The sequence below is a fragment of the Nycticebus coucang genome, chromosome 1 (genome assembly GCF_027406575.1).
Source record: "Nycticebus coucang isolate mNycCou1 chromosome 1, mNycCou1.pri, whole genome shotgun sequence".
Classification (NCBI taxonomy): Eukaryota; Metazoa; Chordata; class Mammalia; order Primates; family Lorisidae; genus Nycticebus; species Nycticebus coucang.
The window spans coordinates 77,896,495-77,910,747 of record NC_069780.1 but is presented as its reverse complement, the minus strand read 5'-3'; the positions used below and the strand labels follow the sequence as shown (position 1 = coordinate 77,910,747).

The following is a 14,253-nucleotide window of genomic DNA, read 5'->3' as shown; positions in this document are numbered from 1 at the left end:
CTATTGCTAATGCCATGAGGCACCTGCAGAAAGGCCTGGTGTGTAATCATTTTCCCTTCCATCCATCTCTTACCTCAGCATACTCCCTTCAAGGTTTCTGCCCCTATCTACCAGAGATAGCCCCAAACCTCTGCCCTAATTTCCTAACAATCTCTAAATAAGAGTGCTCAACAACCCTCTAAACAAAAGGCCATCCTAGTTCACAAGATGCTTGACAGAAATAATATGACTGAGGCAGCTGCTACTTATACACAACCTTACACACACCCTGCCAACCCCCTCTTTCTAATCCTGCCAGATCCAAGACAAGCACTGAGGCCATCTTTGGCTGCTCCTGCTGACTGTCTACTGGTCTCCCACCAGCCTAGGACCCCAAAACAACACTCCTGGACCCAGAGTCTTCCCAGCTAATGATAGGCCCATCAGGCTGCTTCACTTGTTTTTGTGAAACAAAAGGCCCCTTAGCCTGACCGCTACATTTAAAAACACCAAAAAACTACTCGATAATCCTTTCACTGGGCTCCTGTCAACCTGGGTACTTTCTTCCACTACTGTCATCTGCAAACATTTATTGGTCACCTAAAATATACAGGACACCATGCTAGCCCCAGAGCAGGGGCTGATAAACTTTTTCTATGAAGGGCCAGAGAATAAATAGGCATTGTGGACCACATATAGTCTCTGTTGTATATTTCAATTTTTAAAACAACCTTTGAAAAATGTAAAAACATTCCTTTCTTTAAAAAAAAACTGTGGTAAATACACATAATATATAATTTATCATCCTAATAATTTTTAAATGTACAATTATTTAGTATTAAGTACATTCACATTGTTGTACTTAATACTCATTTGAATCTCTACAGCTTTTTTCATCTTGCAAAACTGAAACTCTACCTTTGAACATGAACTCGCATTCTCTCCTCTCCCTAACCTTTGGCAACCACCCTTCTACTTTGTTTCCACACATTTGACTCCTCTAAGTAACTCACATGAGTGTAATTGTGCAGTTTTTGTCCTTCTCTGGCTTAATTCACTCAGCATGATGTCCTCAAGGGTCATCCGTGTTGTAGTGTGTCAGAATTTCCTTCCTTTTATGGGTGAATAATATTCCATTTTATGTGCCCATCACCTTTTTTTATCCATTCATCCATTGATGACATAAAAAGCATTCTTAACTCATAGGATATACAAGAAGAGGCTAAAGATCAGATCTGGCCCACAGCGGTTTGCTAACCCTACTCTGAAACCATAAAAAAACAAACAACATAAACAAGAGGTTCTAAAATTTTCTCAGTTTATGACACCTCAATTGTTTCATAGCATCCCTAAGCCAAAAGAAATGCCAAATTATTCCAAGTGTTTAGGTCCAAACAACATCATATGTAGTTAAATCATAACACCTTAACTTGTTAAGTTAAGCACTCAAACATCAGAGTCAGACTGGAAGCTTCATATCTCATTTCTGGCTTCATGTTAATTTTTATATGATATTTACTTTTTAAAAATTATATATATGTATATATTGGAAATGGGGTCTCATTCTGTCACCCAGGCTACAGTACAGTAGCACTAATATAATTCACTGCAACCTTGACCTCTCAGGCTCAAGCAATCTTCCTGCTTTAGCATCCTCTAGCTAAGACTACAGGTGTGCACCACCATATCCATTTGTGGAGACAAGATCTCACTAGGTTGCACAGGCTGGTCTCCAACTCCTGGCCTCAAGCGATCTTCCCACCTCAGCCTCCCAAAGTGCTGGGATTACAGACATGAGATACCTTGCCCTGCCAATACTTGCTTTTAAAGATAGAACCCACCAAAAATCCATCTTTGCAAAAGTATGATCATAATGAAAGCAATGTGTATGATTTAATGTTGAAACTAGAAACTATTCCAAGCTGGTAGTTCATATAGTGTCCAAAAGATGTCACTGTGTTTCCCTCATAAACTCAAAATATTTCTCAGGGCCCCCTGAGTTTGCTGAAAAGCCCCAGGGCTCCTTGGCATACTGTTTGGGAACCAGATACAGGCCCTTCCAGAGATCAGGATAGAGGGAGGAAGCATGGTTGAAAAATATTCCTGACAATAGAAAGGAGCGTATGCTCGGACTGACATAGACACTGAGAGCTACAAATTCCAAACAAGAGAGAAGCCTAGAACCTCCAAAGTCAGGGACAGCTGCAGGAGGGTATAAGAATTGAGTGGCCCTTGGAGACAAAGTAAGACATACCCACAACAGTGGAAGGAAGAGGACATTCCAAGCACAGGACACAGACCATGTGTAGTTAGGAAGGCACAGAGCAGAGGCTGTAGCACATAGTGTACAGTCAGACTGAGGAGACTACTGGAGGGTTTAGAGGAAGGGTGACGTATTTAAAGACGTGTTTAGAAAACTTAACCCAGCAGTTATTTGGGAGAGAATCTGAAGAAATAAGTTGAAATAATGAGACTTGTAAGCAAAAACTAATCCTGGTTAGGACATGTACTGATGAAGGCCTACACTGACACTGTTGAGAGAAGAAACAAAAAAGAGATTACAGAATCTAACAGGAAAAGGCTAGCACTATTTCAGGGGAGAGTAAAAGACTGGAGAATAACCAAGGCTCCCAGGCCAGGTAACTAGGAACAATGATATGATATTATTCACAGAGAGAAAGATGAGCTGAGCTGGCCTTGGGAGACAGGTATTACGAGTTTGGCTTCTCTTTTCAGGAAACAATGGGTCACTCAGACAAAGAGATCCAACCGGTGGTTTCATACACAGGCCCAGCAGATTTTCAGGCCATCTGTGCAGAGTGGAGAGTTGATCAGGAGGGTCAATTGGCAGAGGCCTGACCCCCGGGGATGCCCACATTTAGGGATGGAAAGGAGAAAGCTAGGTCGGGGCAGCAGACAGACCCTGAAGGAGAACTAAGCAAGTTTAGAATGTGGCAACAAAGGGGAAGAGGGAGTTAGAAGCCTCATGGAGTTGTTAATAAAGCAATTCTTTAAAATCCCAATATTTTTAAGCAAACAAGTAAAACATCTAATAATCTGGTGAGGAAAAACCGACATAGTACATAAGTCACCTCTTCCAGGTACTTGAAGGGTTTTATAGCTGAGGAGCAGGCCCTTCTCTTTTGAATCTTTAATCCCTCATGCCCATATTTTCTCCATCCCCTTCCCCCTCACCCATCCTTTCTCTTGAAATGGCTTTCTGGTTTCTTGTGTTCCCGGAATGCCAGTCCACACCTTATTTTGTCACCACCAGATCTGTCCTGAGCCTCTTAGCAGCCAACTCCCTCCACACTGCCTGCTATGGACATAAATGTTCACCTGCCTTAGGAATCAAATTAGGGTCTTTCCTCAGTCCTCCTCCCCAACCTCTTTTGCAGACCACAGTGCACTTTCATCCAGACATACTCTTCCACGCATTCCCTATGTGCTCACCTTCAAGGTTCTGCCCAGTGTCATTCTCTCCCTCCTCCACTCGCTCTTTCTCTGTCACAGCATTTATTTTAATCTTTCTTAAGTTGGTGGTTAACATGTCAGTCTCTTGGGTCCCAGATTACAAACTCCATGGAGACGAGAGGGTTTTTCAGTCACCTTCCTTTCCCCACAGACTCTGGTAGAGTGCTTTGTATCTGGTGCACACTTATAAATGGTCTTTGAACAAATGATAGGCTTTTACTGCACATGAGATGACAGAATTTCTCCTGGAAGAGATTTAAGACTTTTGCATAAAACAGTAAAGGATTTTTCAGAAATACGATCTGTATTCATGAGCTACACTCATGTTTGATTTCATACCCTGTAAGGAGGAAAGAGGAGCATCATATCCTCATTGTGCAGCTAAGGAAACCACAATTCAGAGAGGTTAAAACTTTGCACAACATCACATAGCAATAAATAGAGGGGCAATAATTGGAACCCAGATCTCCTGATTCACAGTCTGGAGCTCTTGTCCTGCATACCCTGCCTCTGCAGGAATTGTGTAATAAGCCTGATTTGGTTATGGTAAGCTGTGCTTTAAATATTTCTTCATTGTTTATTCATATCTAGTATGTTAATAGCATTTCTACCTGTCGCATTAAAGTCTAACTCTGATTTTAGGTTCTTGAGGACAAGGATCCACACACACAATTAGGCAGTAACTATAAACTATAAAGTGGGTTTTCTGATGTGTTTCTAAAAAATTTAAGCTGCAGTTTATGTGAGCACAAACCCCAAATACCCTCTACGGATGTCATTCATGACTTCCCGTTAATGCTCGAAAATGCTGATACTAAGAAATCAGTGTGCTGATGGCTTCCACGAGCCCCTCTAGATCTACTCTCCATCTTTTCCACCCTGACCTCTTCCCACTAGACTTGTATGGACTTTTTTCCACAGTCCCCTGGCCATATGGTTTCCACTTGGGTTCACTCCATGGGATCTAACAGGAGATTGGGAGAAGTGGGGAGATGAAACTTTGTCTGTTTCTTCCCCTGACTCCCTCTCCGAAAAGTTGCCTCAGGCTGGTTGTGACTCAAAAGTTCGTGGCTCGTTTCAGGCAGCCCTCTTCATACGGCTCTCTCTGACCCTTTACATGCATATTCAGACCTAGGGGTGGTAACTAGAGTAAATCTCCCCAGAATGTGGCCATTAATTCTTTAATACCCCTACCATCAAGGGGGGTTTGATACCCCTCCCCTTGAAAGCAGGTGGTCTCTATACTACCATGAACAATAAAATATGGCAGAAGTGATGCTCTCCCAGGTTCCAGACCCAAGCCTTAGAGACTGGTACCTTCTACTTCCTGCCTCTTAGAACACATACTTTTTCATGCTCTTAGAATTCAGCCAGCACAGGAAGTCCAACTACCTGAGGTTGTAATGCTGTGAAGCAGCCCAGGCTAGCCCTGGGGAAAGGCTGTGTGGAAGGAGGCAAATACGGAGAGAGAGAAAGAGATCCAGCCAGCCCCACGCTGCTCAGCCCCCAGCCAGTGAGGCTCCACATATCACAGAGCAGAGATGAGCTGCCACCCCCACTGCGCCCCATCCAAATTCCTGTACAAGAGAGCTGTAAATAAACTAATAATCAATGATTGTTTTAAGGTGCTAAGTTGGGGATAGTTTATTAAATAGCAATAGATCACTAAACATGACACTCTTTTAACTAGTCCACTTATTAGCCTTCCCTCACCCAGTTTGTGTGCCCTCTGTTCTTTGCAGGGCCCTAACTGACAAAACATGCATGACAGTCATTAGGATTGGTAATCACATTCTAGACTTCTCTTCTTCCAAGAAAATGGCAGAACTGCACTTTCCCCTGAGCACAGCTGTGGCCTGGTGACTTGTTTTGCTTTAGACAATGAAATGTGAACAGAAAATGACATGTGTCACTTCCAGACAAAAGCCTGAAGATGCAGAAGAGGATATTCACGATGTTTTCTTCCCTCTGACATTATGACCCCTGATATTAATTCCAGATGGTGACAGTTCTACCAACTAAGCCTTGAGTTAGTACAGCATGAAGAAAAGCTACCTACAAATTGTTCATCTCACAACCCAGGGAGCGCATGCAGAGTGAACAAAAGATAAACATTATTTTGGCCCCCGGGGATTTCAGCGGTGTCTATGACTGCAGCATTATCATCAGGACCAATAAAATAAGCTCCTTTGTCAAGCTAATCCGACCAAAATGCCCCCGTGCATGGGGATCCATTTGAATTCCTGAATATTCTGCACACCAGGGAAGAGGTCTCTGTCTCTAAATTAAGCAAATGTTATATATATGTTCATCTTTTTCACATCTACATTCCAGAAAAACCATGGAAATCTGTCAACCATCATGATAGCCTCAGAAATGCACCTCACAGACCTCCTACTGCAGGGAGCATTACTGACCAAGTGCACCTGCTGCTAAACTCTGGAATGTTCTGCACATTTTCTCTGAGGCCACCTTCCCACAGGCTGCTCCCAGTCAGTGACCAAGTATGGTGGGGATACTAAGACAAGCCCATTCCTGGGAGATACTAATTACTGCCCAATTCTACTAGCCTTTCTCAGACACTTGCAGCTGACCTTCTGTCCCCTCCCCTTCCTCCACTCTTCCCTACCTTCCATCTCAATCCTATCTTCTTTCACACAGACATTTCCTCAAATAAAATCCTTATGCATTTAATCATATCTTGGCATCTGCTTCTCTGAGAATCCAAACAAATAGAATGATATCAATGAATATTCAGCCTGGAAAATTTAATTCTTGCAAAGTAAACAGAGAAAGACAACAGAACTAGGTCTCATTGGATACAGGCTGTGGCTGTCCCACTATTCTTAAGTTTTATACCAAGTGATATCCATATCTATGGTTAGATCTAATTCCTACATTATCTATATTAACAGGTAGCATTTTATTTAATAAGACTTGCACAAAGTAGGATTTTAACCTATCTCTAAAAACTTAACCTTTCTAAAGGATTTTAATCAATTTCTTAAAATTTAACCTTTCCAAACATCTAAAATAGGCTTCCAATCCTTCATCCAAAACCCCAGAGACCATGTGCATAGTGGAATTCAAAACTTTTAGAAAAGTAATGTATATATCTTTACTTGACATAACATCCCCAGGAAGTCTGAGGCAACACCCTATAATTAGATATATTTATATGTCTTCCACAAAACACACAAACATTAACATTAAAAGTAAATAGTCTTGAGATGGTTCAGGCAGCATCTGATGAGTTTAGCAAAGGTTAGGTTGTATGCCAATTTAACTGTAAGAAAATACTCAGTTTTCAGAGCTTTTTGAAGTTCAGGTTATAGATACGGAATTGTGGACCTGTGTGGCTGCACTACAGAAAATGGCACAGCCCTCTGGGGGAAGAAAAGAAATGCCTTTGTACTAACACAAGAGAATAAATGGCCACCCCACAGTGTGGAATGAAGAAAGCACATAAGAATTTGTGGAAACAACATACAAAAGCAGATTATGTCATACACATAAAGAATGGGGCGGGGAAAGGGAGATGATCTTCACTTGCCAAGCACTCCCACTCCCCACATTTTACTAATCATAATCCTTTGTGATGACTTCATCTCTGGTTCAGAAATGTTGCAGAAATACTGTTCACGAGTATTAATTGTGATGTGGGAAAATATTTCAGGATAGATTTACATATATTATTATGAGTCAGAGAGAAGAGATTTGCGTCTACAAACTGCCTACACTGATGGGAACTAAAATGCTATGAATAAATTGGAGGCTGAGATAGTGCACAAGGAATGAGATCATTTCCCTGAGCATGCAGCCCCTACATGTCTGTGCTCAGTAATCTTTCCACCCATTATGTATCTTCTCAATAAAAGGACTCTGCAAAAAGTGCTCAGGGCTTGCCCTGCACCTATAGGAAGCCCACCTCTTGCAGCTTGTTACTGTCAATCCATGTCTCGCATGATCATTTTTGCAGTCGCGACACTCACCTATCAAGGCAGTGGGTACAGAGTATGAAAACTATGGACAAGAGTCTCCAACAGACCTGAGTCCAGATTTCTAAGTAACCCTTCCCATATCAAAGGAGGGACACATAGGAAATAGGATATGACTGCTCCCACTGGGAACTCCTCAAGAAATACCCAATTCCAGGGCAGCACCTGTGGCTCAAGGAGTAGGGAGCTGGTCCCATATGCCAGAGGTGGCGGGTTCAAACCCAGCCCCGGGCAAAAACCACAAAAAAAAAAAAAGAAAAGAAATACCCAATTCTGGACTTCTTTGCTCATGTGCTTCTGAGTCTCTGTCCTCCCATTCATGAAAGGCTCCTTCTTTCACCAACCATATGGGGAGCCAAGGGCCAAAGGAGAGGTTGTTCATCTTTCCCCATCCCTGCTCTCTTGTAACCCTGTTAATTCTAAATGATAAAAACACAAATAAAATTTTCAAAAAAGATGGAAAACAGAGAGAAAAATTAATTAAGGAGGAAAAAAATCTATCTCTGTTCTAACCAGTTGCTATATACCCTGGGGAAAAAAATGTTTGCAATAGATAAAAGCGATAAAAGCTAAGTAATCTTAATTAGGGCTTGGAAATTCAAATCTAATATAGGAACATTGGCTTTTCATTTTATATATTCAGCATTGCCTTTTTTTCTACGATAAGCATGTATTAATTTCATGGGTTTAAAAATCTCATATTTTAATTATGAGCATAATTGAGAATAACATCAGGTAATGTATGTCAAGTGCCATACCAAATGTTCGCTATTAATCTCTTACAAACCACGGTCTGGAAGGTACTAACAGCCAGCACTCTGCTGGCACTTTAACCAACGTTCCATTTGTGTGGAACCTCTTAAGTCTACGGTACTATACTCAGCACTCAGTCCCCAGAAAAGATGCATACCGTAGAGACAGACATTAAACAAGTAATCCCACATGTAACAACTTAATTCCACTTGTGGTAAGCATTATGAAAGAGAAGTGTAGAGTGACCAATGAGATCTCCATAACAGCTCTCTGAGTTGGCTCTCATCTTAAATTATAGATAAAGAGTTATTAGTTTGTAACAGTAAAGTATGCTAATTATAACATAAAATATCCTGAAAAAATAGTAATTACAATAATTATCACTATTATAATAATGATGGGAAATTATTTTATGTCAATAGGTCAATGAGGTAAAGAATGGTAATAAGTGAGGAAGAAAGCATAATATGTGACAAAGCATACAGATTATCACCCCCAAGAATTTCTATAGCAATGTTGCATTACTAAGGAGAGACACACTCTTCCATGCAGAGGCTTACAGGCACCCAATGCAAGATACCCATCCTACCCCTGGAACAGCGAAATACTGACAAACAGAAGGACAACTAAGAAACAATACAAGGTTTGCATTTTCCAATCTGTGCCCCATATTTTCCAGGACACATCTAATTTCATAGACTTAGCCCCTCTGTGCCCACCACTGAAATAACTGGAAATCTCGGTATTTTGTGCTTAGCCCACATCAAAGATTATCTCTTGAACCTACAAGTAATACAAAAATCTTAGACCAAATATTGTTTATTCTGGAAAATATGGTCACTGTGCTCAAAAGGTCGGAGATGAACATCTTCCATCAAGACCTGCTGCTCTGAGCCAGAAACCCCATTAGCAGGGACAACCAGGCTTCAAAGTTGCCATGGTCAAGTTTCTTGGATTCTATAAAATAAGAGCCCATAAAAGTGGAAGTTCAGGATATAAAAAGGTGGGCAATTTCCTCAAAAAAATACATGATAAGCTGCTCTTTGCTTCCCTCCCTATCACAGGTGGTAACTCAAAAATCTTGACGAAGAGCCTTTGAACTAAATACTATAAAAGTCTCTTTAATTAGCGAAGGAAAAACTCCTTGAAATTAGAATTCTAGGTCCGTGGGTGCCTCTTGACAGCTCACAATGGAAAAGATATGAGCTGATTTATTATACAAAATGAGAGAGTCATAAGGAATTCAGAGTGGTGCTAATGAGACGGCCAACCTTTGATAGGCCCTTAACTTGGCTTCACTTTAATTTTTGCTGTCACAAACTTGTTAAAATAAAAAATTATGTTCTATTAAGGAGAAAGCAAATCCATGGCACTTGTGCTACCACTGCCCTTCTCCATGCCCACAGCAGACCTTGCATTCTGTGTGACAGACACAGCCTCAGAGGACACTGCAGCGCAGTTCCAAGTAGCCCATGAACTGAAGCAGACATAAGAGTCAGAGTCTATTTGCCGATTGTCCTTCAGACTCACTGCCCTACTTGACACTCACAATACTGTATTCTACGACACCAAATGAAGCCCATGAGACTTCAGCTGAGGCCATTGTTAAAACCTGTTGTTTGATACTGCTAAAAGTATGGATGGATAGAGAAGACGAATAAGGCTAAAGCCATCATCAAATCAGTTGCAGTGTGTTTGCCCTCCTTGGTTTCCATCATTTGTACTACAAACACACAGCAGATTACACCAGCCAGTCACTGACCTTATGGAGAGCAGGCGCCAAGACGGGCACCAAGAACCCATTGTAGATGTAACTGACGAGCTGACGGCGAATCAAGGGGTGAGCCACCTAAGAGAGAGACAGGCAGTTGTGAAAAAGACAAAGGTTCAATCAGTCTTCAGTTCTTCCTAAAATCACACATTTCTGTGCACATCCCAGATTCAGAAAAGAAATCCAAATTTTGGGCATTTATTTCATGGTTAAAGAGTAAGTCAAACCTCATGCTGCCATGTTATCCCTTTTTTTTTTTGCCATGTTATCTTTTCAAATGCTTTACTCCAGTACAATCAGCTTTGCTAAAATGAGAAGTTAAACTTTCAATTTAAAAAAACAGTAATTTTAAAGTGACTGTTTGGACTCAACACCCCATAGCTCAGTGAGTAGGGCACCCTCCACGTACACCCAGGTTGGCAGGTTCAAACCCAGCCCGGGACTGCTAAAAAACAACAAAGACAACTATAATAACAACAACAACAAAAACAGCCAGGTGTTGTGGAGGGCGCTTGTAGCCCCAGCTACTTGGGAGGCTGAGGCAAGAGAATCACTTAAGCCCAAAGAGTTTGAGGTTGCTTTGAGCTATGACACCACTGCACTCTACCCAGGGCAACATAGTGAGACTCTGTCTCAAATAATAATAATAAAGTGACTGTTTGGAAAAAATACAATAAACAGAATGAATATGTAGAAAGATCCATAATTAAAAATTAACAAACTGGAAAGTATAATTTTTTGCCCCCCTAACTTCTTTTAGGTCACATCTCAACTTGTGACTAATTATTTTTTTAAAAAAGTATAAGTGTCAAAACGAGCAATTAAATACATTCCTTTTGCTAACAGAAAGAATTTTCTCATTTTGTAGATGTATTCTCTGATTATTCATTTATATTGAGGAGGAAGGCATTTAAAAGTTTTTTCCATTATCAGAGGTATAACATGTCATATATTTGATTTCCAAAATATATTTAGAATGGATAACCCTTTACTAATATCTTTTTTAAGTAACCTTTTCAGTAGTCCCCCCAAACAAAAAAAGTCTTAAAAATATGTAGCATATGATTTCAATTTCAAAATGTAATATGAAATACATAATTTCTCTGTTCTTAACTGTGCCTGTTAGTTTTATTTTGGAATGAAGGAAGAGAAGAAGGGGAGAGAGGGAGGGAGGGAGTGTCAAACAATAAAGTAAAAAGCAATTTCTAGGGAAGTAAGACTAGATCTTTAAATTACTGATAATCTCTCCCTCTGTGTACACTTCGGGAGGAACTAACGGTAGTTCCATCTTTTTTATTTCTACACACTTCTGCAAGAAAATGTTGATAGACTACAATATTAAAGGAAAAAATAACTTTAAATGTAATCTATTTATCTTATATATAAATAAAACTTCCTTTGACTTGGCAATAAAAATGAGATGGGAACTAAAGTAATTTACTTGTATTTTCTTCCCGAAGCTATTTCGTTATCTGGTAGATAACCAGATTATAACTAACATTTTTCATCCTATAATCACCATAAAGAAAACTTGATTTCTTAATAAATCCAACATTAAGGTATTATTTGTGTTGAATAGGAGTAAAATATTTTTTGATGAAAACCTACTACATCCTTAAATATGTATTTTTTCATTGAAAACAGTAACAAGAAATCTAAAGGTAAAAATCTAATCAAGAAGCCAAATATACAAGAGTTCAGTGGTTGTTTATTCCCCCGAGCGGGCCAATTTCAAAGCAAATTTAATTTGTGTTGCTAAGAAGATGCTTAAGTTCTTCTAAATTCAATTGGGATAACAATATTCTTTATGTAGTATGCACCATTAAGCAAAATAAAGTGCTTTTCTTTGTAGACTCCCAAGAAGTCCTTGAAGTAAAAGTAGTATAATATAAAGTAGTTAGAAACCTAAAAATATCTATTTAATGAGTTAGGCATTGAACTTATTTTTGATGGTTAAGTGGCTAATCAAAACAGAATTAACACTTTATAAAAAACATTTTTAAAAAATTCGTTTTTTCTCAATTTAAACTTCCCAGCAAAACCTACAATCTTTTTCCTTCATTCAGTGGATTTAAAACATCAATATTCTAAAAAAAAGAAAATCAATATTCTGTAAACATTTATTAAAAGAGCAAATGTCTATAAACTAATCCTTTGCAATGCTTGTGCTCTGAACGGAAGCAGGACAAAGGGACCCTTGAGGGTGCTCTGGTACCTGTATGACTGCATTGCAAAACTCCAGGGAGTTCATGAACTGGACAAGAGAAGGGAGTAGAAGCCAGTCATCCTTCAGGAGGCAGTGCCATTCCTCGCCTTTCTCTTCTAGCTTTGTAGGCAGGGAAGAGTAGAGACCACTGAGCCCAGTTGCAAGTACCTGTGTTCAGAAGTAAAAACGCAATGAACTCTTTTCCAAAGTTCTTAACCTGCAACTAACAGCTCACAGATGACGTATCAATGCTGCCAGTCCAAAGACAGAACTTTAAGTAGCAAGGTATTAAAGAGGATATCGCTAGATAGGAGGATTCAGCAGGTGGAAACAGTAGGGAAGAAGAATTCCAGCTGAGGGACAATACCAAAGCCATTTGGCTAACACACATGCGTTGATGGGGTAGCTTGTGTGCTGGACACTATGCTGGCCTGGGGAGTGGGGGCCTGAAAAGGGTACACACAAAGATGAATAAAACATAATTGCAGCCACAAGAAGTTCAGGAAAGGAACAAATTCAAAAATAATAGTACAGTGCACAGACTGCAAACTCAGAGATGGACGATATCCCAGTCTACAGAAGAAGTCCTAGACTGAGGTGACCCAGGACAGAAGGCCACAATGGTGGAAATCATCAGGAGCTTCATGAGAAAGATTCTTGCCAATTCCTTGCATGTTTAAGGCCATGACTGGCAGGTGCATGTTTAGGAAGCACTTTCATGTATATTTCTTGTCTGACCTTCACAAATAATAGCAAGGAGAAAGATTTAGGGGGTGTGGAAGCAGTTAGATGTGATGACAAGAGTCCAAACAGAGCTAAAGTCAGTCTACACTCAGGCATCAGTAATAGGAAAAGCAAGTAGAGAATAAATTTGAGCATCACATGGAAGGTGTGTATAAGCATGATCTAACCATGGTATCTGTAAGTCCAGCATTAATCCAAACCTTCCTCCCTCAGTGCTGTGTTCCTAAAATCAAACTGACAGCATTGGGCTTGGTAAGTGAGATGAGTGAGAACTCCAAACTTGGTCATTAAGAAAATGGTGACGATGCCCTTAATTGAGATAGAAATGTAGAAAAGAAAAACATTTAACACTGAGTGCTTGCTGATTTTATCTTGTGGAAAGTTAGTAAGACCAGGGATAAGAGTGAATTTCACAGTTCTGGAGGCGTCCCAGCTGGGAATAGACGCTAGGTAAGCAGCATCTCAGACATCCCGACATGGAAGACGTGCATAGGAAGGACAGGGATGGCACCAGCTGGAGGCAAGGAGGTCAGCTACTGCCCCACAGCACACACTGATGGCCCCACATGGGACAGAAACGTTTAAGAAAATATAATGAGTCAGGCCCAAAAAAGAAATAGTGACACCCTCACTTATCTCACATCGTAATGAGAGATGAACAGGCAATTATAATGATATTAGAAATGCTCGGAATACACAACAGAAAATACATGGTGCTGTGAGTGTACAAAAGGCTCTTAACTCAGACTTGAGGGCTTGGCAGCAGGAAATGTTCTCAGAAAAAGGGATGTCTAAGGTCCTGAAGAACTAAAAGGAATCAGCTAGAAAAAGAGTGGTGAAAGGAAGAACATCCCAAGCAGAGGAAATAGCATGTACAAAAGCGCAAAGGAGAAAGAAATGATGGTACCTCTAGGAACTAAGAGAAGTACAGCACTCTCAGAGCATAGACTACAGGTGGAAAGAGGCTGACAAGGTAAATAGGAACCAAATCCTACAATGTTGTATAGGCCAGGATGAAGAGTTTCTAGAGCATCCGAATGGAGAGTCCAGCAGACAGATAGGTGGGGCTGATGCTTAGGAGAGAGCTGTGGGCTACAGATGGAGATTTGAAGCCAACTATATGTAGATGGCTCCTCGAGTCTTACAAAGAGAAGGAGGAAAGGGAAATTTAGACAGATAAGATGCAACCAAATAATCCATAGTAGAAACAGAATGTCAGAAAAATAGGTATAGGTATGTTAAACTTGAAAAAAAATTACAGCAGAACCTCTCTACTTGACCACCTCCCGACATTGACCATCTCCGTAAGCTGACCTAATTTTCACAGA

General features: G+C 40.3%; 1 protein-coding gene across 5 annotated transcripts in view; it reads right to left on the bottom strand.

Moving 5' to 3' along the window:
• The window catches only part of FHIP1A (FHF complex subunit HOOK interacting protein 1A), a 335,356-nt gene that overhangs the window by 60,943 nt on the left and 260,160 nt on the right, over positions 1 to 14,253 (bottom strand). For 4 of the 5 annotated variants that reach the window (XM_053582802.1, XM_053582835.1, XM_053582813.1 and 1 more), the window contains 2 exons: positions 12,191 to 12,349; positions 9,967 to 10,053 (listed from right to left, as the gene is read on the bottom strand). The exons of the other annotated variant lie outside the window; for it this stretch is intronic. In XM_053582802.1, coding sequence (XP_053438777.1) covers positions 9,967 to 10,053; positions 12,191 to 12,349 — 246 coding nt within the window. The remainder of the gene's footprint in view (positions 1 to 9,966; positions 10,054 to 12,190; positions 12,350 to 14,253) is intronic. 5 annotated transcript variants of the gene reach the window in all.